The sequence below is a fragment of the Pleurodeles waltl genome, chromosome 4_1 (genome assembly GCF_031143425.1).
Source record: "Pleurodeles waltl isolate 20211129_DDA chromosome 4_1, aPleWal1.hap1.20221129, whole genome shotgun sequence".
NCBI lineage: Eukaryota > Metazoa > Chordata > Amphibia > Caudata > Salamandridae > Pleurodeles > Pleurodeles waltl.
The window spans coordinates 781,337,636-781,365,124 of NC_090442.1; the positions used below are offsets into that span (position 1 = coordinate 781,337,636).

At 45.8% G+C, this 27,489-nt stretch overlaps 1 protein-coding gene across 1 annotated transcript in view; it reads left to right on the forward strand.

The window, feature by feature from the left end:
- The window catches only part of SHANK3 (SH3 and multiple ankyrin repeat domains 3), a 1,519,554-nt gene that overhangs the window by 496,611 nt on the left and 995,454 nt on the right, over window positions 1–27,489 (forward strand). Inside the window, exons 10-11 of the mRNA XM_069229472.1 lie at window positions 1,380–1,457; window positions 24,804–24,870. Coding sequence (XP_069085573.1) covers window positions 1,380–1,457; window positions 24,804–24,870 — 145 coding nt within the window. The remainder of the gene's footprint in view (window positions 1–1,379; window positions 1,458–24,803; window positions 24,871–27,489) is intronic.

Consider the following 27,489-nt stretch of genomic DNA (forward strand, 5'->3'; position numbering starts at 1 on the left):
ATACTATTCTGGTTAGACAGAATTTACTAACATGTAAAAATATCCACAGTGTGATTATTAGAATTGGGGTTGGGGTTTTGAAGAGTATTTGCAGTCACTTCTTTCTTGACACATACTCCCAGCTTGGATATAAATGACAAAATATGTTAATGATTGCCCATTGCAGAACTGTTTACTGCTGCTCATTTGTTTCAGCTTAAAGCAAAGCCCTGTTATTAGCATAATGCGTATTTGGCTGGAGGTCCCCCCCCACCTAGGATCACTTGAGGCTCCCGCTAGGGGGGCCTGCCCCCCAGTTTGAAGACCCCTGTTCTACAGACACAAATACATGAATGTAAAATGCCATTTCCGTCATTTGGCAACCACCCTATTGTAAGACAGGCCTCCTCATATTTCAGTATCTACTGAGACTAAACCAGATATAAAATGAACATACCCAGTCTCTTCACTCTTGCTGTAACCAAACTGTATGACTGTGTATGACTTTTCCACTTTAGCATTACTAAGTAAATTTCAACAATTCCCCTCATCACAAGGGTGCACAGCCTACCGTGTTTCAATGTGATGCAGCTCTTCACTCTCACCATTAATACTTAAGACCACATTACAAATTTCTCTGTAATCCTGATGGGGCCGGCATTGAGGTCCGTGTAATTGTGAAGCACAGGGAAATCTCACCCTGAAACGTTGCCTTCTGGAGGTAGGAGCAGTCTCCGAATACAACAACAGGCAAAACTACTCAGAAATCACTGGGAAAACACTGATTCCCATCCACTAGATCCCCAAAACCCTAAATTAGGGAGAACGTCTGCCCTCTATACTTACTGAGTTACTCCAGAGCAGTGCCCTACTTTGAACAACCCTCCTCGATGGGCTAGGATCTCCAGGTGTTGTTAGCGGTTTACTATTAGGGGGTGAAGGCGGGGCCTCTGCCAGCCTGGTGGGCCTCGAGGTCTGTCCACCATACTGCAAATGAGGCATGAATATGATTACCATACGCATGTTTGTGGGAAGACCTTAAGCCATTTAAGGAGACAGGGGATTTGACCTCTGCCTCCTCAGCAGTGACCTGCCCACCATATTTTGAGATCCTCTCCTGCATGGCAGAATCGCTATCAGTGCATCTGAAGGAGTGATGTATGCACTAAACTACTGGATCAAGGGTTTATAATGGCGGAACCAGCTGATCAGTGATATTGGAAACCCTGTGGCCGGTCAGGCACTAAATAAGGCTGTGAGTTTGTTGAGGTGAAAGCACCACAGATTCATGGCATCGCTTCCATCACCCAAACAGGCTCTAAATGAAGCTCTTACTCTTTCAGTTCATTGAGTCTCTGCTTGCACAGCTTGTCTAATCTCATTCTCATTGTCTTTTACAGGAAAGCTGTGCTCGCGTTCTCCTGTTCCGTGGTGCAAGCAAAGAAATTCGGAACTACAACAGCCAGACTGCCTTCCAGGTAAGGACCACTATATTCTCTAATTGATGTTCAGGTGATGAACAGTTGGGCTGCCTTCTGGGCACAAATGTTAGTCCTCTGAGATTGGCATTGGGGTCATGTATAGTCCAAATTTCTTGCCAGGTAAGCATTCAAAATATATTGGTGCTAGAATCGTCATGGACGCTGCCGCAGTGTGTAGTGTATGGATGGTTCAATGTGAGAATATTCAAAATTAAATAAGGAAAAAACAATTTACAAATGTTTGACCTAGAGGAAGGAATGACTTTAAAAGATCATAGTTGTTGATTTAGTGCAAAATGCATTCCCCGTTTTTTTAAATATCAGATACAGATCCATACACAGAGAGTGCATCACTCCCTTTCATGGAAAAGGGAAGAGCAATCGGCATAGGATCACAAGAGTTTTAGACTGATATATTTGTAGAGCTTCATCTTGAGGAAAGGTTATATCCACTACGCAGCTGTAACTATAGCCAACACATAAAATGGGTGTCCTATTTTTAATCTGAACTGTGCAGAGAAACCGTGGAGAAGATGTGGTGGATGAGGAAAATTGATGGCCAGTACAAGGAGCTTAGCTCTACTGCAGATCTGCAGAAAGACCTGTAGTGATGAAGGCAGGGGTATTGAAGACCTGCATGTCTTTTGTTTATATTTGGTTGAACGCAATGTAACTGGATTGACTTGGAAAATTATTAGCGGCACGTTGTGTTGATTTGTAATTTTTCATATAAGAATTTTGTTTGTTTGATGGACACATTTCAAGTTTTAGGTCACTGGTAATAATCCACAAATTTTCTACAATTAGAAGCATGAGAGGGGGCTTTCCTGTGGACGCTTAGGGTCAAACTGGTGAAGGCTTTGAAAGAAGGAAGCAGAAAGAACACTAGAAGAACCCAGGTAGAAATGGGTAGCTGAACATTAGATGAATTATTGCCATTTGAATTATTTATTCATTTTTACAGAAGTAATAAAATAGAGTGGAGCACAATGGTGAACTATTTGTAGCAAATCCTTGTGTACATGTTGACGCATGTAGCAAAGAGAGAACTTAAAAACTCTTACAAAGAAAACAATTGTCCTAAGGATTTCCAGGAATTGAATAAATCTTTCTGGGTATATGAAAATAGTGGCAGATATAATGTTTGTAAAGTAACCCCACCTTGGACAAGAAGAGAGAAAATACTTTAGCAAATATGATTGCCAGATATTATTGCTGTATCCATCGATGTGTTTCAAGGGGGCTTTAATACTGATTGCATGGAAAGCCAAAATCAAAGTAGTAGAACCTAAACATCATTTTAAAGGCCAATGGATGATAGTTATAGTGAAAAAGAAAGAAGGTTTGTATTAGTATGTTTCTTTGGCCTAAATAATAGCCCACATAATTAACAATGTCAAATTGGCATTGACAGAATTATCTGTCCCTATAAAAAAATGGGATGCTATTGTGCCATCATGTTATGCACGAGAAGCACAGATGAAGCCCACAGCAGGACAAAAGAGAGATACCTGATTACAATGGTGTTTCCCTGGAGTGTGTTGAAAGGTACACTCAAATTATTTAAGGTGAACGTTATTTGGAGCAAGACAAGTCTTTAAAGAGTGTCCGTGTACCTTTTGCTCTGGTAAGCCTCAGTCCATGCTAGGCTATCATTTCTGCATGGCAGGTTCTGCTCTGGTGAGAAGGGCATAAATACCTATTGATTGTAAGGGATCGCCAACATTTGCTTGCATAATTATAGTTGGGCTCGAAGCAGGGCTTTCGATAGTCAGTAGACTGAGGTATTTTGCTGTGCCGATGTATTCAACACTTGCGATATGTATATAACCATAGCAGCGCAGATGTAGCTCATTGAGGTAAGACACCTAGACAATTACAGAGGAATAATATTGCTATGAACCTGGAAAACAGGAATTGTCTCTATACAAAAATCTTTAGTATGACAAAGCAGTGGCGGCCGCAGCTTTAGGAGGGAGGGGGACGGGCGCGAAGCACACACACACACACACACACACACACACACATTATTTCACTCACAGACACGCACGTAAATCCATTAACAACACTCATAACATTCAAACATGTACACACGCACCAAACATTCATTTTAAAAGTTCACACACACTCATTCTTTCACACACACACACACACGCGCACACATCCATTAACAACACTCATACCATTCAAACATGCACGCACGCACCAAACATTCATTTTAAAACATCACACACACTCATTCTTTCACACACGCACGCACATCCATTAACACTCATAACATTCAAACATGCACACACCGAACAATCATTTAAAAATATCACACACACACACACACACACACACACACTCTTAGGGGGTGATTCTAAGCTTGGCGGGCGGCTAAGCGGGAACCGCCAGAAGACCGTACCGCGGTCAAAAGACCGCGTCGGTCATTCTGGGTTTCCCACTGGGCTGCCGGGCGACAGCCGAAAGTCCGCCCGCCAGCCCAGCGGGAAACACCCTTCCCACGAGTACGCCGGCTCAGAATGGAGCCGGCGGAGTGGGAAGGTGCGACGGGTGCAGTTGCACCCGTCGCGAATTTCAGTGTCTGCAGAGCAGACACTGAAATTCTTTGTGGGGCCCCCAGGGGCCCCACGGCACCCCATACCGCCATCCTGTTCCTGGCGGGCGAACCGCCAGGAACGGGATGGCGGTATGCGGTGTCAGAATCCCCATGGCGGCGCAGCAAGCTGCGCCGCCATGGCGGATTCCCATGGGCAGCGGAAAGTCGGCGGTACACCGCCGGCTTTCCGCTTCTGGCCGCGGCTGTACCGCCGCGGTCAGAATGCCCGGCGGTGCACCGCCAGCCTGTTGGCGGTGCTACCGCCAACCTCCGCCCTGGCGGTATTTACCGCCAGGGTCAGAATGACCCCCTTAGCCTCGAGGTCCCAGGAGGGTTGGGACTGCTGGCTTCCCTCATTGGCTGACCTCAGGTCAGCCAATGAGGGAAGCCAGCAGTCCCAGCCTCGTCACAGAGTGGGATGGGGTCAGTGAGACTGCTGACCCCACCCCACTCTGCGACGAAGTGTCACTGATTGACACTCGTCCTGGGCTCTTCAGGGCTTAAACCTGAAGCGCCTAGGGCGAGTGTCAATGGGTGACACTTTCCTCGTCACCCAGGGGAGGGCCTCCAGGCACCTTTGCTGAGCCGAGGAGGTCACGCCCATAGGAGCTGTGACCTCCTCAGCCCAGCAAAGTTCAGCTCAGGAGTCTGCGCAAATCGTGCATGTATCACTCCTGGCTGTCTGAGCTGAAAATGAAGTGTCTGTCAGGCTGACCTTTGTTCAGCCTGACAGACACTCTTCATGAAGGGCAAAAGGTGGGGGGGGGGGGCGTGGCCCCTCCGCCCTAAAGGACGGGACGCGCAGGTGACAAAGTGTTGCACAGTCAGACGAGGGCCCTTGTGGTCAGCCACACAACGCAAATGTATGTATTGGGTATTATCACTGAAAATGTGGGAAGAACCTTCTTTCATCATTGTCAACATTATTCCTGATAAGCCTGCATAGTAATTTATCAGTTTCACCAGATTTTAATTAGGATTCTACAAGCATACTATAATTGGGTGCAGGACAAAGTTGTAATTATTAATTAGGAGTTACTATGTGGGGGTAGATTTTGTTTGGGCAGTGGTAGATGGCAGTGGCATCTTTTAACACCATTGCTTTTCTTCCAGTACATAAAGGGCCTAGTAATTATGTTGGGAGAAGGAGCCCACTTAAAAGGCTTCATCAGATGGAGTGATGAAGGACATTTACATGTGGACAACCTGTTTTTTTTCCAAAATGTTGTAAATCGAGACAAAAGTTCTCTATAGTCTCAAGTAATACTTGAATCAGGTCTGCAATAAAACTAATGTTTTCAGAGCTGTGCCCATAAGGGAGAGCAATGGAAAAGACCACCTGTCTGAATGTTTCATCAACAACTGCCAAGTTCCCCACCTTCAAGAGGGGGCCTGGTAAAGTGAGTGGGTCAGTCACAATTCCTGCATTAATAACCAAGCTCACAACAAGCAGCTTATTTTTCTAGTTTGACAGCTGATCATGCTTAGCAACCAAAGTTGATGTCCTGTGTTGCATGAAAGGGAGTGAACAGGACAGTGCCATATCTGCTAACATGCTCTCTTCCTAGTGCTGGCACACAGTTTGTCTTCCTTGTGCCATGCTCAACCTTTTGCTCCATAGTGCGAAGATGTATGCCTGAGTCTAGCATACATTTTGCTTTGGTAGGCAGCCTTCCATTACTGAGCTCTGCTAAGGCTATTTTAAAAACTTTTCTAAAATAAACATTTTCCCCAACTTTGGCATGACCAAAATCATGATCTTGGGGAACAAAACATTACCATGTGGCCAGCAGAGTTGGGACTGCCAGCTACCCCCACCAACCATGCCAAGAATCTTGGGATTGACACTGACTGCAAACTCAACATGATCATCCAAGACAGCACCGTCACTGCCTCATACTTCCAGGCCCTGAAGATGCTCAGGAAGATTTTCAAATGGCTTCCAATCAACACTGGGAAAAATGCACTTGCCCTGGTCGCAAGGAAGCTGGACTACGGAAATACCCTCTGTGCCGGGATCAACAAAAAAACTCACCAGAAGGCTGCCGACGATTCAGAACTTGGTAGCCAGAATCACTTTAAGCCTCCCACGCTACATGCACATCACACCACACCTGAAGGAGCTCCACTGGCTCCCCATACACAAAAGAGCACAATCCAGACTCCTCATCCCCACTTTCAATGCGATACATAACACTGGCCCAGTCGACCTCAACAATCACATATGCTTTTAAAAACCTTTTAGACAGATCCGCTTGTCCGGACTCCTCCTTGCACACATCTCACACCTATGGAAAACCAGATCTGGCAGTCGAGCCTTCTCCTACATTGTTCCTAAAGCATGGAACAACATGCCCCTAAACGTAAATGCCTCATCCTCACTTGTTGAATTCTGCTACAGGCTGAAGACCTGGCCTTTTTGAGTAGTCCTACAAGGCCCTAGGTTTGGGTAGGCTCACACCTGCTCAGTGCCAGTATACCCTCCCAGGTGACAGTGCACTCTACAAATCTGCATAACAGAATATAATATTACATGCATCTAGGAGACATATTTTTTGACTCAGTCCTGCCTACAAAATAGATAGGTCTGTGCATCAAAACATTGAGAAGCGGGATGGAAATGCCAGTATGAAACCCAGGGGTTGGCCCCTTGCTGCAAAGTAATGATAAGCAGCACATGGCACTTGTTTTCTTTACGTTTAGCCAACTTTCCAGTACGAAACAAGTTTTGAGCTGGAAAGTAAATCCCAAATCAACGCTTTGTGCCAGTTTGAGTTACTTGTGGTGACTTTTCACCGGCTCAAAATGTTGATAAATATGGCCCTAATTGTGCATCCCTGGCCTGTGTAGGCCTTAACCCTCACACTCTCTGGCAGTTGGTGGCAATAAAACTGAACAATAATGTTTCTCTGTCATTTCTCCCTCCTTACTTTGCCTCCCTCTTCTACCTAGCTCTTCTATTTAACCATCCTCTTTTGCTTCACAGCTCTGTGTACTTATATATTCTCTCTCAATCTTGGCTCACTTTTATTAACTTTGTCTACCTCACCTGTCTCTCAATATGGCTAATACACCTCACTCAACCTCATCTCTCTGTACCTCTCTTTCATTACTTTGCCTCTATGTCAGTCTCTGTGCCTACCTCTACATCCATCACTCTCAATCCCTTCTACCTCATCCCCCTCTCTCTCTACCACAACCCCCCTTTTCCATTTGCCCTCTCTTTATCTCCCCTCCATCTGCTTCACCTCCCATACAAATCCATCTCTATCTTGATTGTATCTTTCTATCTCTCTTTCTTTGTCCCTACTGCCTTACCTCTGTCTACCTCTCTCTGCCCCTTCTCTACCTCATCACTCCCTCTCACCTCTCTATCACATTTCTCCTTCTACCCTCACATCTTCTTCACTGCCTCGCCTTTCTCAACTGCACAGAGCACTGTCTGACAACCAAACCTTTCATTTTACTTCACCATCAGTTCATTACCTCACCTCTCCACTTTTCTTTGGTCTTATTCTACTGCTGTCCCTGTCCTTTACCTCCTTAAATGCCTTATTCCTTTCTAACTACCTATATTGGTCTAGTTATAGCACCAGCTACTCTCTCACTCACAAAAACATTTTCTCTCTCTGCCTCATTCTCCATTTTAAAGTATCCACTCCACCTCAACTATCTTTCTGCTCCTCCTTGTTTATAGATATCAAAACCTCACCATTTGTCTCTTTCTGTATCTCACAAGACTATCTGCCTCTGTTACAGCCTCACTTCTCTTCCTTTCCTCTTCTTGATGTATGTTTCTCAACTTTGCTTTTGTTTCACACCACATTCCTCTTTCTACCCTTCACCTCTTTCTTTATATTTCTATCTTCCCCTCTACTCTCTTTACCTTTGTTCTATACCACTTCTCGTTTTGTTCCCACTCTACTTTGGAGCTCTCATTTTTTTCCCCAAGACTCTGTATCTGTCTACCCGTTGGTGCCTTTATATCTCTCTAAACCACATTTTGTCTACATTACCTCTCTCTCTACCTCACCTCCTTGGAGTCCTGTAGTACTCTGCCTCTCTATATTTCCTTCTCCGCATCTCCAGATCTCTCTCTCTCTCTCTAAATCGCTATCCTGTTCTCTTCTTCATTTTCTCTATATCTTCCTCGTTCTACCTCTCTTTATATTTCTGTTTACCTCTACCATCTTCTCCCTGTACTTCATATCTCTTGCTATGCTCTTCTTTGTGTCTCCATTCTTCTTCAGTATCTTGTTTTGTCCAATTTCCCTAACTCAGCAGGGTCACAGGTTACCGTTCACTCTGCTCGCTCTGGTGGATACATCAAGGATATCCTGTTGATCTTTGGTACCTGAGAACTTTGTAGGATACCTTATATGGTTTACACAAGCATGTTCTGATCAAATTGGAACTCTAAAGAGTTCCTTGCATCCTGCTTTTAGAAATGGATTGCCCAAAAATGTCCTTATGTGATGGGGTGTTCCTGCACTCTTTGGAAGTCAAGGAAGAAGAACATGGTCTGAGGACAGGACCTGACTGCCAAATGAAAGGATGTGTGTGAGAAGACCTAGGCATCATGGAAAAAGAGGACAGCAGATGACCTTCCGGTGCCAAGAAGCAAATTTCAAGGCACTGCGTCTGCTGAATAAAAAGGGACTTGAGTTCTGGAAAAGAAGTTGGAGCTATATCCCTGTGGAACAGCTGTTGCAGGCAACTCCACAACCAGAATTAAAAACCTTCCTATGGCTTAATATATGGATTTCAAAGTACAGGTAAGACCCAGTGACATTGAAAACACTGCATAAAGAAGAGATTCATGTCTTCAGGATGAAACCGAATAATATGGAACTAGTTTCTGCTTATTCCCACTGAGTCTTTGAGGGTCTGAAAAAAATAGATGATATCCAGCATTGTCGACCCTTACTTAATATTGAGCTAACTCATGCTTATTAATCTAAGATTTTCAATTAACCATTTGGGATAAAAACAATTCATAGATAGTCTTTTATTTGGAATTACCTTTGCATGTTTTTCTTTTAAGGTGGGCATGCCATTAATCTTGAAAATGGGTTATCTTTGTTGCTTTTTCTACAAGGTCTTCATGGATTCTTTTTTCCTTAACCACCCGGCTACATGCCCTGTCACTGAGTGACTTGGCACTTTTTAATAACTTTCTATTGGGGACTAGCTCCCCAATCCTAACTAGCCTTCCTGGTTGCACAATTGTCTCCCCTCCCTAATCACCCTCCCTGTCCTCTTGCCTTTTTTGCTGTGACTCCCTGCCACACCATTTCCCTTACCTATGATTTAAAATTTGTGTATTCTACACATTGCCCATGTTGCTTTTTTTCCACTTATGTTTTTCGTACCCTCATTCCTTATCTTAACCTTTTCCTTACCTTCCTCTCCTCATCCTTTGCCTCCTCTTGTCATTAATCCAGCTTAAATAGTAAATCTATGTTCACTCTGAATTTGGTATCTTTTCTTTTAAAAGCTTTTTTTAAAAATTAATTTAATATCTTTTAAATTGTTACTGGGTTGTTATTGGATTTTTTCTATTATTTCTACTGAATTGTTTTTCACTTTTCTATTATTTAGATTCTCGGAAATTGCTCTAGTATTTATTTTTCTACAAATATATATGCCTCTGCAAACCCTTAAGCGAGGCCACCAAGGTGATCTCATGAATGGTCTGCCCCTTGAGTGTCCCAGTTCCACTGGAAGGACCCACAACAGAACCTTGCCATTGTTACCACTTTTTGTCCTATTCTTATGAATTTAATTGGTTCTCATGTACTCCTAAAAAAGTAGGTTTCATTGACTTCCATGAAAATGGTTACATTTATTTTTCTCCATTTTAGAACGTTTTCATGGTTTTTTATTAGAAGATTTGTTTTTCTAACCACTTTGGCTTAGTGGGCAGATGGAGTACTCCGCCACAGTTTTGGCAGAGAACCTGTCTGCCAAACATTGGCCCCACCTGCTCTATATAGAGTGACGTGAACCACCATGTTTCCACCAGAGTAGCCTTTGTTGGTTTTACTAGTGGAAACCTTTGACTCCCTGCCCAACTGAGACAGAGCCATTGGTCAAAATACTTTAGACCATACTCCCTATTTCAGACCAACATTCTGATGTATTTTGTTTACTGTTCGGACAGCCAGGGGAAGCATGGCAGTCCCAAACAGGAAAATAAGAATATGACCTGGCGCAGTGGGAGCCCTCTCCCTGCATGTTAGGGGCATTTCAATTTTGTTTGTCAAAACAAATTTCCACTTTGGGAGTTTGCTTTTAAAGAACAAAAAAACATTACGGAGTAACTTTCAGTGCCTTCAACAAGCCACCACAATGGCAGCTTTGCTAAAGACAAAGAGCTATTCACCTGCCGCGGACACAACCTCTAAATATAGAAGTTGGTCTTCTACATGAGTAGCACACTGAACCTCCCAACTACCCTGCTGGATCAATAGGCTAGCCACTAAACTATGAATAGGACTATTTTTAAGTTGAAGCCTACCAGACAGCGCAGCTGTCTGATTTGCTAACAACATCCTGGGGACATTAGGAAGGCTTTCCTCAGAATCCATTCCACCCATTGCTTACCATTGGCTTTGTGGTTTGTAACTCACATTTGCTTACTTTGTAGTTCTTGGCTTTATTTGTTTTAGACTGTTCAGCTTGAGTTTGTTTCTTATGTTGCCCAAACTGTGTTTACTGTATTCTTCCTCCAGTACTGGATTTCTGTAAACAGGCCTTTAAATCTTGTTCTTACCATGTCGCATTTGCTGTGCATTCAAAGACAGAAGTCAAAATGTCAGGCTCTGTCTTCCAGGGAGCTTGGTGTTCACTTTTCCTTCTCTGACTTCAAAGTGAGAGGATTTAGGTGACAGTCATACTGGCTGCCAGGGGTGTGCTTGAGGGAAGGCTGTACGATGTTAGGTTTTTTTTCTAGCACACAACAAAATTTACATGTCTGTAAATGAACTGTACAAAGATTTCAGACTTAGAAAAGCATAAATAAAGCCCATCTCGGTAATTCTGAACTTCAGTGGAAATAAATATTTTAATACAATCAAAACAAATAAATACACTAGGTGATGACAATTCCACCCACTGTTTGTGCACTGTATTTTTTATCAGTAAAACTGTATGTCTATGCAAATGTAATTGTCATTTCAATTGAATATGTGTTGTCTGTCATGGCAGGATGTTATCACACTATGCATTCTCCACGTTACCCCACTTCACTCTGCACTCCACACGCTGCCACTCCACGCCACTCCACACTGCAACACTGCACTCTACTCTGCAACACTCCTCTCTACGCCACTTCACACTACACCTCTCTGCTCTATGTCAATGCACTCTACCCCACACTACTGTACTATGCACCGGTTAATCATTTGCCACTGCACTCTATACTCCTCCATTCAATGCCAATCTGCTCTGCAACTCTGCACTCTATGCCACTCCATTCTATGTCAATGTACTGTACTCAGTATCACTCCACTCTATTCCAGAACACTCTAAGCTAATCCAGTCTATGCCACTTCAATCTACTCTGCACTCTACTCCACCCTACTGTACACCACTGTACTCTACCATGCACCATGCCACTCTGTTCTGAAACAATCTACTCTGTACCTCTGCATTCAGAACCACTACCCTTGGTGCCACTCTACTCTGCTCCACTCTACTCTACTCTGCACCACTCCATTATATTCTACTCCACTGCACTTTAGTCTGCATTACAGCACTCTACACCAGTGCACTCTGCACCACTTTACTCAAAACCAATGCATTCTATGCCACTGCACTGTACTCTAATCTACTCTGCACCACTGCACTCAAAGCCCCCATATTGTACTCTGCAACACTTTACACAACTGCCCTCTGTGGCATTGTACACTGTCACCGCACTCTATGCCACTCTATTCTACTCTGCACCACTGTACTCCATGCCACTGCTCTCTATGCCACTCTACTCTGCACCATTCTGTGCCACTGCATTCAATGCCAGTGCACTGTACACCACTCTAGTATACACTACTGCACTCTACGTTAGTCTACTCTGCAACACTGCATTCTCTGCCACTGAACTCTATGCCACTCTACAACAGTCTACTCTGCAAAATTGCACTCTGCCACCAAACTCTACACCACTGTACTCTACATCACTGCACTCTGCTCTTCACCGCTGTACTCTATGCCACTCTACACCAGTGCACTCTATGCCACTACATTCTGTATTACTACATTCTCTGCCACTACACTCTCCCTGCACAGCTCCACCCTACTCTGCACCACTCTACTTTAAGCCACTTCACTCTATACCACTCTAGTCTGCAACACTGCACTGTCTGCCACTGAACTCTGTGCCACTCTTCTCTACACCACCGCACTCTCTTCTGCATCCGTCTACTCTGCGTCACTCTACTACACTCTGTGTCAATACACTGTACAACACTACACTGTAAGCCACTGCTCTTTATACTAATCCATTCTAAGCCACTCTATTCTACTCTTTACCACTACACTCTATGCCACTGCAGTCTATACCACTGCACTCTATGCCATTGCACTCTACACCGCTCTATTCCACTCTGCACCATTTCACTGTACGCCACTCCACTTTACACCACTGCAATCTACCCTGCGCCACTCCACTATGTTCAATGCCTCTGCACTCTACACCACTGCTCTCAACGTCAATGCTCTCTACTCCACTGTACGCAAAACAATATACTGTATGCCACTGCACCGTATGCCAATTTACTCTGCACCACTGTAGTGTATGTCACTATATTGTACTCTGCAACACTCTACTCTGTGCCACTGCACTCTACACCATTTCACTGTACGTCACTATGCTCTACCTCAGTGCACTTTATCCCACTCTACATTACACCACTTCTCTCTTCAATACTGCAGTCTCCACCACTGAACCCTACACCACTCTACTCTGCACCACTTTACTCTGTGCAACTGCACCCTCTGCCACTGCACTCTACACCAGTCTACTCTATGCCACTCTGCTGTACTCTACAGCAGTGCACCTTAAGCAACTACACACACCACTCAAATCTACTGTGCACCACTGCACTCAATGACACTGTACTATACACCACTTCACTGTATTCCTCACTACTTCTGCACCACACTACTCTATGCCAGGGCACTCTACCCCACTCTACTATGCCCCACTGTACTCGTCACCACTGCACTCTACAGCACTTCATGTTAGGTCAGTCCCATCTACTCTATGCCACTGCACTATACGCCAACTATTCTGCACCACTGCACTTTATGCCACTATACTCTATTCTGCCACACTCTACACCACTTCATGCTACACCACTACATGCTACACTACTCTGCACCATTGTGCTCTGTCACTACACTCTATGTGACTCTGTTCTACTCTGCACCACTGCTCTCCACATCACTGTACTCTACACCACTGCACTCTACACCACTGCACTCTATGCCACAACACGCTATGATATTGCACTAAGCCATCACACACTACTTTGCACCACTCAACTCTAAGCCACTCTACTGCACTCTATGCCAATGCACTCTATGCCACTACACTCTGCATCACTCCACGAGACTCTATTCTGACCACTCCAATCTGCCCCATTCCAATCCAGAGCAGTCTACTCACTCCAATCTGCCTCAATGCAATCTTCCTCACTCCAGTCCAAAACAAGCTGTCCCACTCCAATCCCAAACAGTCTCCCCAACTCCAATCTGCCTCATTCCAATCTGCCCACTCCAGTCCAAAACAATCGAAACCACTCCAACTTGCCCAGCACCAGTCCAAATCAATCTGCCACACTTCAATCCAAAAAAACTGCCCCACTCCAATCCAAAACAATCTGCCCCAGTCCACCTCAACCAAATCACTCCATCCTAATTCACCCCACAGTAATCCACCACAATCCACTTCACTCCAATCCAGTCCAATCTGCCTCACTCCATTCTGCTCCACTTCAATCCAAAGCAATCTGCCACACTCAAGTATGGCCCACTCAATCCAAAATAATCTACCCAATCTACCCCACTCCAATCTGCTCCAATCCAAAATAATCTAGCCAACTCCAAACCGCCCAGCTCCAATCCATCCCACTATATCACGTTTTCTTGTTCTAAATATTACAAAGCGACATTGTTTCTTTCTTTTGTGTAATTTCCAAAATTATACTTTAACAAAAAAATGTGCAGCACACCCTCATCCACCCTACTCAAATCCTATCCTCCCTAGTCCAATCAATGCCAGTCCATCCCTTCCCACCCACAATAATCCACACCACTCAATCCAGTCCACTCTGCTCAATCTAATCCACTCCAGACCAATCAAATTCACGCCAATCCATACCACTTCAATTCAAACCACTCACCCCAATACAATCCACCACACTCCAATCCTTACAACTCCAATCCTTACAACTCCAATCCCCCTCAGTCTGCCCCACTCCAATCTTCTCTACTCCAGTCTGCCCCAAACTCAATCAGCCCCACTCCCATCTGTCCACTCCAGTTTCCCACTCCTGTCCAAAACAATCAACCCCACTCCAGTACAAAACAATCTGCCACACCCCAATCCACTCAACTCCAATCTGCCCAACTCCAGCCCAAAACAATCTGCCCCACTCCAATCCACTCAACTCCAATCAGCCCAACTCCAGCCCAAAACAATCTGCCCCACTCCAATCCGCCCACTCCAATCTGCTTCAATCCAAAACAATCTGACACACCCTAATTTGCCCAACTTCAATCTGCCTCTCTCCAGCCCAAAATAATCTGCCCCAGTCCAATCCACTCAACTCCAATCAGCCTAACTCCAGCCCAAAATAATCAGCCCCACTCCAATCCGCCCCACTCCAATCTGCTCCAATCCTAAACAATCTACCCCACTCCAAACCGCCCAACTCCAATCCACCCCACTATATCATGTTTTCTTGTTCAAAATATTGAAAAACTGCATTATTTCTTTCCTATGTGTAACTTCTAAAATTATGCATTAACAAATAACCGTGCTGTACAGCCTCATCCACCCCACTCAAATCCAGTCCTCCCCAGTCCAATCAACACCAGTCCATCCCATCTCACCCACACTAATCCACACCACTCAATCCAATCCACTCCGCTCAATTCAATCCAGTCCAGACCAATCCAAGTCACACCAATTCATACCACTTCAATTCACCCACTCACCCCAATCCAGTCCACCACACTCCAGTTTTACCAACCCACCCCAATCTGCCCAACTCTAATCCAAAATAATCTACCCTGCCCCGATCCAAAACAACCTGTACCACTCCAATACAAAACAATTTGCCTCATTCAAATCCAAAAACCTCTGCCCCCCTCCAATCACAAGTCTGCCCTACTCCAATTTAAAAAAAATCCACCAACTCCAATCCACCCCACTATATCACGTTTTCTTGTTCAAAATATTGCAGAGTGGCATTATTTCTTTCTTATGTATAATTTCTAAAATTATGCTCTAACACATATTTGTGCAGTACATCCCCACCATTCAAATCCAATCCGCCCCAGTTCAGTCAATGCCAATCCATCCCATTTTACCTCACACTAATCCACACCACTCAATCCACTCCGCTCAATTCAATCCACCCAGAACAATCCATTTCACCCCAATCCATACCACTTCAATTCAAACCACTCATCGCAGTCCAATCGACCACACTCCAGTCCTCCCAACCCACCCCACTCAAATCTGCCCCACTCTAATCCAAAACAATTTGCCATGCCCCAATCTAAAACAATCTACCCCACTCTAATCCAAATCAATCTGCCCCACTCAAATCCAAACCAATCTGCCTGACTCTAATCCAAACCAATCTTTCCCAGTCCAATCAAAAACAGCCTGCCCCACTCCATTCAAAAGCAATCTGCCACATTCCAATCTGCACCACTCCAATTCAGAACCATCTGCCTCATTCCAATGAGTCCCACTCCACTGAGCCCACACCAGTCCAAAACAATCTGCCCCACTTCAATCCCAAAAAATCTGCCCCACTCCAATCCAAAAGAGTTTGCCCCACTCCAATCCAAAACAGTCTCACTTCAATTTAAAACAATCCACCCACTCCAGTCTGCCCCACTCCAACCTGTCTTACTCCAATCCACCCCAATCTGCCTCACTCTAATCTGCCCAAACTCCAACCTATCCACTCCAATCCAAAACAATCTGCCCCACTCCAATACAAAACAGTCTTACCCTCTTTAGTCCAAAACAATGTGTTCCACTCCATTTTGCACCACTCAAATTCAAGACAATCTACCTCACTCCAATCTACCCCACTCCAATCTACCCACTCCAATCCAAAACAGTCTGACCCACTCCAATCAAAAGCAATCTGCCCCACACCAATTCAAAACAATCTTGCCCCACTCCAATCTATCCCACTCCAGTTCAAATCAATCTGCCCAACACAAAACAATCAGTCCCACTCAATACAAAGCAGTCTGGCCCACTCCAATCTGCCCCTCTTCAGTCCAAAACAATGTGCCCAACTCCAATCTTTCCCACTCCATTCTGCTCCCTCTCCAACCCAAAACAATGTGCCCCACTCCAATCTTCCCCACTCCAATCCAACAAAATCTTCCCCACATCATTTGAGCACAATGCCCCACTCCAAAACAATTTGCTCAACTCCATTGTTCTCCACTGCAATCTAAAACAATCTACCCCACTTCAATCTGCCCCACTACAATCCAAAACAATCTTTCCCACTACAATCGTCCTCTCCAATCCACCCCACTGTATCATGTTTTCCTATTCTAAATATTACAAAGTGACATTGTTTCTTTCTTATGTGTAATTTCCAAAATTATACTTTAACACATAATTGTGCAGCGCACCCCAGTTCACCCCACTCTAATCCACCCCAATCCAATGCACATCACTCCAATCCACCCTATCTCAACCCACACCAATCTACACCACTCAGTCCAGTCCACCCCACTCTATCCAATCTACACTTGACCAATTCAATTCACCCCACTCCAATCCAAACCACTCACCCTAGTCCAGTCCACCACACTCCAATCTTCCTAACCCACCCTACTCCAGGGTGCCCCACTTCAATCCAAAACAGTCTGCCGCACTCCAGTCCAATCCACCCAACAGCAATCCCATCCACCCAAATCCAGCCCAATCCAATCCACCTCACCCCAATCCAATCCATCTCACCGCAATCTTGTCCACCCCTCCCCAATCCACCCCACTCAGTGCAAGCCATCACAATTCACCTCATTCCAATCCAAAACAATCTGCCTCTTTCCTATCTGCCCCACACCAATCAGCCCCACTCCAATCTGTCCTACTGCAATTCAAAACAATATGCCACACTCCAATTCGCCCCACTACTACTCAAAAAAATCTTGCCCCACTACAATCTGTCTCATTCCAGTCCAACCCAATGTGCACCCTCTAATCTGCCTCAACTCCAATTTACCCATTCTAATCCAAAGCAGTCTGGCCCACTCCAATCTGCCCCACTCCAGTCTGCCCCTCTTTAATCCAAAACAATGTGCCCCATTCCAATCTCTCCCACTTCATTCTGCCCCCTCTCCAATCCAAAAAATGTGCCCCACTCTAATGTGCCCCACTCCAATCTTCTCCACTTAAATCCAAAATAATCTGCCCTACTCCATTCAAACACAATCCCCAACTCCAAAACAATCTGCCTTACTCTGTTCTTCTCCACTGCAATCCAAAACAATCTACTCAAAAATGCCCACTCCAATCTGCCCCACTCCAATCCAAAACAATCTTTCCCACTACTATCATCCCCATTCCGACTCACCCCACTATATCGTGTTTTTCTGTTCTAAATATTGCAAAGTGACATTGTTTCTTTTTTATGTGTAATTTCCAAAATTATGCTTTAACGCATAATCGGCCAGTACATCCCAATTCACCCCACTCCCATCAAATACACCCCATTCCAGTCCACTCCAGTCCAATCCACCCTTTATCAGCACAGACCAATCTACACCACTCAGTCCACCCCACCCCACTCAATCCAATCCACACTTGTCCAGTCCACCCCACTCCTATCCGAACCACTCAGCCCAATCCATTCACCTCACTCCATTCCTCCCAACCTACTCCAATCTGCCCCACTTCAATCCAAAACAGTCTGCTGCACTCCAATACAATCCACCCGAATGTAATGCAATCCACCCAAATCCAACCCAATCTACCCACAAGTCACCCCACTGCAATTTAAAATAATCAGTCCTCCTCCAATGTGTCCCACTCCAACCTTCCCCACTTCAATCCACCCCAAACTGCCCCACTCTAACCTGCCCCAACTTCAACCTATTCTCTCCAATCCAAAACAATCTTCCCCACTCCAATACAAATAGTCTGCCCGCTCCAATATGCCTCACTCCAGTCTGACCTCTTTAGTCCAAAACAATGTGCCCCACTCCAATCTGCCCCTCTCCATTCTGCCCCACTCCATTCAAAAACAATCTGCCTCACTCCAGTCTGCACCACACAAATTCAAAACAATCTGCCCCACTCCTCTCCAAAACAATCTGCCCCACTTGAATCCAAACCAATCTGCACCACTCCATTACAAAACAATTTGCCCTATTCCATTCCAAAACAGTCTGCCCCACTCCAATCAAAAACAATCTGTCCCACTCCAATGTGTCCCACTCCTATTAAAAACAATCTGCCCACCTCCAACCTCTCCCACTCCAATCCACCCCAATCTTCCCCATTCTAATCTGCCCCAACTCCAACCTACCCACTCTAATCCAAAATAATCTTCCCCACTCCAATGCAAAACAATCAGTGCCACTCCAATACAAAGCAGTCTGCCCCACTCCAATCTGCCCATTTTAAATCCAAAACAATGTGCCCCACACCATTCTGCCCCACTCCATTGTCCCCTTTCCAATCCAAAACATTATGCCCCACTCCAATTTGTCCCACTCCAATCCAAAAGAATCTGCCCGACTCCGTTCTAACATAATCCGCCCCAATCCAAAACAATCTGCCCCATTGCATTCTTTTGCATTGAAAACTGGCCCACTCCAATCCAGAATAATCTGCCCAACTTTGATCTGTCCCACTCCAATCTGACCCTTTCCAATCCGCCTACTCCCAATCCTGGCCTCCTCACCCCATTCCACCCCTCTACATTCCAATTTACCCCCACTCTAATCCACCACAACCCACCCACACCAATCCAGTCCACCCCACACCAATCCAACCTACACCAATCCCTTTCAAGACAAATCCAGCCCAATCCAGTCTACTCCACTCCAATCCAATGCACCTCACTCCAGTCCAATACACCTCACTCCACCCCAAACCACCCCACCCCACTCCAATCCAAAACGATCTTCCCCACTCTAATCTGTCCCACTCCAATCCAAAAGAAACTGCCCCACTCCAATCAAAAACAATCCACCCCACTCTAAAACAGCCTGTCCCACTCCATTCTGCTCCACTTCATTTCAAAACAACCTAGCCCACTTCAATCTGCCCCTCTCCAATCCTAAACAATCTGCCCCACTCCAATCCAAAATAACCTGCCCCACCCCAATCTGGCCCATCCAGTCTACCCCACTCCAGTCCAATCGATCACAATTCACCCCACTCCAATCCAAACGACCTCACCCAAATGCACCCACTTCCATCTCAGTTCACCCACTCCAATCCACCACAATCAACCCCACTCCAGTCCAATCCACCCCACTCCAATCCCTTTCAAGCCAAATCCAATCTAATCCAATATATCCCACTCCAATCCAATCCACCTCACCCCACCCCAATCCACCCTACTCCAATCAATCTGCCCCACTCCAATCAGAAAGAATCTGCCCCACTCCAATCAAAAACAATCCGCCCCACTCTAAAACAATCTGCCCCACTCCAAAACAATCTGCCCCACTCCATTCTGCTCCACTCCATTCCAAAACAATCTACCCCACTTCAATCTGCCCCTCTCCAATCCTAAACAATCTGCCCCACTCCAATCCAAAACAGCCTGTTCCACTCCAGTCTGCCCCACTGCAATCTGCTCCAAACCAAAACAATCTGCACCACTTTAATCCGCCCCACTCCAATCAAACCAACATTACTCTACCCAGCCTCACTCAAAACACCCCACACCAATATAATCCACCACAATTCTCCTTGCTCCAATCCAGTACACTCCCACACCAATCCAATCTACTCCATTCCAATCTGCTGCGCTCCACTCAAGTTTACCTCACCCTCATCCACTCCACTCCAGCCCACCACATCTATCCCACTCCAATCAAGTCCACCCCATTCCAGTCCAATCCAACCCTCTCCAATCCAATTCACTGCAGAACAATCTTTCTCAGACCAGTCCAATCCATCCCACCCTACCCCATTCTAATCCAAACTGCCTCACTCCATCCCAAAAGAATCTGCCCCACTCTGGTCCAAAACAATACGCCCCAATCCAATTCAAAACAGTCCACTCCATTCCAAAACACTCCGCCCCACTCCGAAACAATCTGTTCCATTCAAATGAGCCCCACTCCAATCCAAAACAATCTATCCCACTCCAATCTGCCCGACTGCAATCAAAACCAGTTTGGACCACTCCAGTTCAAAACAATCAGCCTCACCCCAGACTGCCTTACTCCGATCTGCCTCACTCCAATCTGCTGCACTCCAGTCCAAAACAGTCTTCCCCACTCTAATCCAATCCACCTCACCCGAATCCAATCCACCCACTTCATCTCAATTCACCCCACTCCAATCCAATCCACTCCTATCCAGTCCACCACAATCAATCTCAATACATCCCACCCCACAGCAGTCCATCCCAATCCATTCTATACTACTCCAATCCACTCCACTTCGCCCCAATCCACTCAACTCCAATCCACCACAGTCCATCCCTCTCCAATCCAATGCAACCCATTCCAGTCCAATCCAACCCACTCCAGTCTAATCCACCCCACTCCAGTCCAATCCACTCCAGATCAATGCAACGCATACCAGCCCAATCCAACCCTCTCAATCCCAATCCACCACACTCAAATCCAACCCACCCCACTCAAATCCAACTCATTCCAATCCAATCCACCCCATTCCGATCCCAACCACTCCAGTCCAACTCAGCCCAGTCCACTCCAAATTAATCTAACCCATTCCAGTTCAATCTAACCCATTCCAATTCAACTCAGCCCCAGGGCCAGCGTTAGGGTGGTGCGGCCACACCGGGTGCTGACCTGGAATGGAGGCGCCGACCTCAGGGGGAGGGCACTGTGTTTAGCAATAACTTACGAAACGTTCCATTTAAAATCACCTGCTGAAAAGTTCCTTGTGCTTCCAGCCTTTCGGGAACAATTAAAATGTCAAGATACCTCTTGTGATTAAAGTTCCAACTAGGGAGAGAGATTGGAGTTTTGTCTAGCTGCAGCTATGACTCACCATAAAGTAGCTTAGAGGGTTAATATGCCTGCTGCAAAGAACAGAACTATATTTTATGTGGATAGTTGAGTGGATTAGTGAAGCCCGCCTTTACAGGCGCTTTAAAACAAATGAATGCATGTGAAAGGGGGGCTACGGAGCGATGCGGGCCCATTTGCTGGGTGGTAGTGAGGGAATCCGAGGAGGTGGTCATGGAGTGGGGGGTGCCAAAAAAGACTGTTGCACAGGGTGCCACCAGTGCTAAAGCCAGACCAGCTCAGCCCACTCCAATCTAATCCTCTGCAATCGAATCCACCCCACTCCAATCCATCCCACACCATTTCAATCCACCTTAACTCTCCCTACTCCAGTCCGGTCCAGTCCACCTTAATCCACCCCATCCAATCCACCCCACTCCAAACCAATTTAATCCACCCCACTCCAATCCACCCACTCCAATCCACCTCACACCAATCCATTTCACCCACTTGAATCCTCCTCCCTCTTCTTCAGTCCAGTCCAATCCAATCCACCCCACTCCACTTCACTCAATCCATCTCACTCTTATCCAGTCCACCCCACACCAGTCCAATTCACCCACTCCAGTCCAAAACACACCACTCCAATCCAATCCACCCCACACCTGTTAAATTCATCCACTCCAAATCATCCCAATCCACTCCAGCCTAATCCACCACAATCCACCCCACTCAATCATTCCACTCAAATCCAGTCCACTCAGCTCTAGTCCACTCCACTCCAACCCACCTGAACCAATCCAACTCAATCCACTTCACCCCAACCCAATCCACCTCCTTCCAATCCAATCCACGCCAATTTAAGCCACCCCACTCAATCCAATCCACCCCACCCAATCACACTACCCCACTTCAATCACCCCACCCAAAGCCATTCCAACCAAATCCACCCCACTCAAACCAATCCACCTCACTCTAATTCAATCCATCCCGCTATAATACAATCCACTCACGCCTTCCCACCCCACTCCAATCTACCCCTCTCCATTGCACCCCACTCCAGTCCACCACCGCTTACTCCAGTCCACCCCACTCCAGTCCACCCCACTCCAATCCAATCCACCCCATCTAATCCACCCAATTCAATCCAATTCACTTCACTCCAATTCACCCCACCTTAATGCAATCCACCCCAATCTAATTTACCCCCTTTCAAATCTACCCCACTCAGATCCACCCCACTCCAATCTTCCCCACACCAGTTACCCCACACCAATCCACCCCACTGCACTACACTTCTATACAGTTCACCCACCCCACCCCATTTCAATCCACCCCACTCCAATTCACCCTATTCAATCCACCCCACTTCACTCCAATCCACTCCATTGTACTCCGGTCCACCAGACTCTACCCCAATCCAAATCACCCCAGTTTAGTCTACCCTACTCCAGTCAGTTTATCCAGCCCACACCACTCCAGTCCAGCCCACCCTACTCCAATCCATTCCAACCCATTTCCATACAATCCAACCCACTCATGTCCATTGCACCCTGCTTGAGTCCAGTACACCCCACTCCGATCCACCTAACCCCACCACAGTCCACCCCACCCCAATCCAATCCAACCCAGCCCACCCGAATCCACCACACCCCATTTCAGTCTTCTCACTCCAGCCCAAACCACCCCATCTAATCAGCACCATTTCACTGCACCCCACTCCAATTTATCCCACTCCAAACCACCCCTCTTCAATCCAATCCACCCCATCCCAACCCAGTCCTATCACTCCAATTCAAACCACCCACTCCAGTCCAATCAACCACACTCCAATCCATCCCAATTCAATCCACCTCACCCCTTTTTAATCCACTTCACTCTAATCCAATCCACCCCATCCAGTTCGCCCAATTGAATCCAGCCCACTCCTCTCAGTCCATCCCACTGTACCTTAAGCCAATCAACCCCACACTACTCACATCCAATCCACTCCACCACCGCAATCCACTCCATCCCACTCCACCCTGTTCCACTCCATGACACTACACTCTCTGCCACTGAATTCTACTCCCCTCTAATCAACTCTAAAAAAAACTAATCTCCAACAAATCCACTTTCTGACACTCTGCTCCCCCACTCCACTTTACGACACTCCACACAACTAACGTTTAGTTGAACAGCAGCCACACTGGTGCATAACATGGAAAAAACACATTGTCAAAGCAAATAGCTTTTATACAGGCGAGAACTATTGGCTTTGCCAATGCTTTTTTAGGCGTGCTGTGTGTTTCACAGCACCTTTGTTAGCGTTTTTTAAGTGTGTGTATTTGCGGCTGCAAATATGTGCTTCAGTGTGCTTGGGTGTGCATTTCTGTATATCTGTCCTTGTTCGTTGCCTTTTCCTTTAATATGTGCCCGCTTGGAAATATTTTGCATGTTTGTAGTTAGCGTGTGTATTTCTGTGCATTTTTGTTTGCTTGTATGTGTGGCTAGTGTTCTTCACATTTAGCCTCCTTGCTACACAGTGGATACTGATATCACTTTACAAAAGTCACAGGGGCAACGTATTTGGTTTGTCCTGCGTATTAGTCATTTGTGCTGGAAATAGAGGTCACTTGGTGCACTTTCAACAGAGAACAAGTCTATGATAGGACGTGATTTGGAGAACAAAGCAGCTCTTGATATCTCTCTCTCACTCTCTCTCTCCCTTCACCCCCTTTCTCTTACAAATCCATCTTTTCACCTTTCTCACTTTGCCTTCTCTCCCTCCCTGTCTATCCCAGCCTATCCTTTTGGACAACCTATTATTTTCTCACTGTATAATATATGTAGGTGTAGTAGATGTATACGTTGCACATACAAACAACACACTTTCTTCACTCTCACACATCATCCTCACTTCTTTCTCGTAATATATTTATGTCGTTTGTCCCTCTCTTTCTTCATCCTCCTCACCCTTTCCCCCCATCGATACACTGACCACCGGTTCCCTCTTTTCTTTCACTTCATCATATTTTCCTCCTTCTCTCTCATAATGTATCTTTACTTCTTACCTCCTCTCTCTTCCTCCTCGGTTTCCTCTCTCCAAGGCTCTTGCTGTAATTTTTTAAGTCCTCCCATTCACCCTGCTCCTTTTAGCATTAGCCTCCCGCCACCTTTTTTCATTTTCTTTTCACGTTCTCTCCTCTGCTGTTCCATCACACTCCTTTCTTCCTTACTCTACCCTCCTGTCTTGTTTTTATGCTTTAAGTCCCACTCCAATTCCCCTCTGTTATTCTCTTCCCCACTCACCCACTCTTCCTCCTCCTTTCCAGGTGGCGATTATTGCAGGAAATTTTGAACTGGCTGAAATCATCAAAAACCATAAAGAATCAGATGTTGGTGAGTTGTCTTAATGTCTGTTTCACACAGTTTCTCACAGTGATCTCTGACTTGGCTCCTAGCTGCCTCATGAATCGTGTCCCTGGCCTTGTTGTGCTCGCCGGGGCTCCCAGTGGCATAGCCAGTCTGTCTGGGGCCTTGTGCAAGGAGGGAAATGAGCCACCTGGCTGCTGTTTGAAGTGTGAAATGCAGGGTTCAGTGGGCCCCTCTGGGCCCTGGTGCCACTGTACCTGCCGCACCCTGGGAGCTACATCCCTGACTGCTGCCCTGGTCCAGGATTTGAGACGCATTGCTTTTCGAGGGGGTCCAACCCATGCTTCTGTAGCCTCGTTCAAGAATGCAATATGTGGGGTGCACCACGAGTCACCACTGTCACCTCTCAACTTTTACATGCAGTCCCTATTAAATTAGCGTGTATTTATTTATTTATGGATTTATTTATATTGTATTTAGCGGAAACCTGACGCCAGACAGCTATACAAGAACACTGTAAAACATAAAGACATTCCGTTGGTGAACTAACAGAACATAATAAATACACGTTCTAAATATGAGTCAGCTGTAAACATACCCTGGGGGGTAATAACGTTCACAAATTGATTAAAGACTGTTACTAGGCGTGAATAAGGAGTAGAGCGCTGCGCTACATGGAAAACAGAAAACCCTTCTGAAGTGAGCCCCTGCGCCGAGAGCAGAGGATGAGAGACTCACAGACTCCATGCTCATGAGTGTTCCAGATGAGGGGTAGTACAAACCCAAGCCCCTGAACGCAGCATCGCGGTTAGGTGCTAGACTTGGAGGGGAGCCCGTGGTCATTGCTTTGAGGGGTCTGGTTTGAATGCTGGTCCATAGGCTGATTCGGTTTTAAGTGCTCTGCCTGGTAGGAAGGTACGGTCGGGTAAAGAAGTCCCTGAAAGGCGCTGGGTACCGGTGTGACGCGGCTGTAGCGCGCTACAGAATGAGACACGCGCCAGTAAATTAAAGCAAGAGTGCCTCGTGCTCTGATGTGGTTCACAGGCATTGAGCATCACCCGTCTAGCGGCAGGTTCACGCGCCCATCTACGCCAGTCAATATAAGAGGACAGCTTCAGGCAGCATAAAAGTGATGAATCTGCGAACCTGTCATACTACAGAGCAAACCAACCGCAAGCAAACCACGCGTGGTCCAAGAGGACCGCCAAGCCTGAACGGCACGGCCAGGCAGCCAGGCGTGGGTGCCGAGCTCACTGTGCCACTGCCAAGCTGCCCTTCACTGAGGAGGCCCGAAAGGATCCACACTGGCCTGGTGCGTGTGTGTTCCCGTACAGAATAGTGACCGTGACCTGGCAGTTCTTGAAGTACCTCCCATTTTAGGGTGGGACAGAAACTCATTCAGTTAAGTCTGGTCCCTGTATGCAATGACACACACCAGCACACAAAAAAACAGTGGGATGTGGGCCACATTAATTAGAAAGGAAGAAATGAATTCAAGAATACAATTAATCACCTTTCCTGTTCTACAAGAGGACAAGTAAAGAATTTAAAGAAATGTTAGCTGAGAAACGTTTCCCCGGTGAGTGATTTCTGAGGAACGTGGCATGTTCCCATGGCAGCCTACATTACATTTATTCTCCCACTGAGACTGTACACCAACATCAGCCACATTACAATTCTCACTATGCGCTGAATACCAGTTTCATGTATTAGATTGCGCTTCCCCTCGGTGTGAGGAGAAGTGTAATGCAGGCTGACAATGGTGTACAGGATCAGCACGAGGAGAAGTGCAGTGACTCTGACGTCAAACCTCATGTAATAAGAAAACATAAATAATGATTGCACACTTTACACATAAGTAGGGGGCTTTCAGGCAGCACTCTTCATCCACTGGCTTGTTGAACTGTCATTCCATCCACCACAGCATTGGGTTTAGGCAATGAGTCAGCCCACTTCATCCATTCGCTCTTTTGCCCTAAGAATGACAGCATTATCCTGTGCACATGTACACATTCACCTAAAAAGAAGTGCACTTTAGTCCCAGGGCTTGCCTGTCAATACGCTGGTCTAGCATTTTCTTTCAGTCATCTTTGAATGTTTAAATTATGCCATGATACAGTAACCAAAAGCCAACCGTACCCTTTCTGTGTGCCAATAAGAACAGTATTTTCCTGTGATGTGCCTGAAAATTACTACCTATTCTAAATACACCAGCCTTCTAGGTATTGAGTATGGACCTATTAAATAATATACAATGCTTATTCATTTTAAATTTGACCAACGTTAACATTTTTATTGCAAGTATATGCCCAACGAGTTTAGCCAGTGGCATGTTTTCCTTTTTTTTCCATTTCATTGTTGTCTAGCATGCTGCAATAAAATGAAATGTAACTATTGCAGCAGCTTACCAATGCCAGACTAGTGTCGTTGCCAGTGCATGTTTTGGGCCTGTAACATCTTTAAGTTAGCTGCTGTACATCAGCTCATGTAATCAGACTCTAAAATATGTGTCTCCAGGGTACGCTAACCTCTATATTTTCCATTTTAAATGTGACCTAACTTGTGTGTGTGTGTCCATTGCCTAGTTTAGTTAGGAGCTAGTTTCTATAGAAAAAGTGTTTTTTTACTTGCCTATATCCTTGGCAC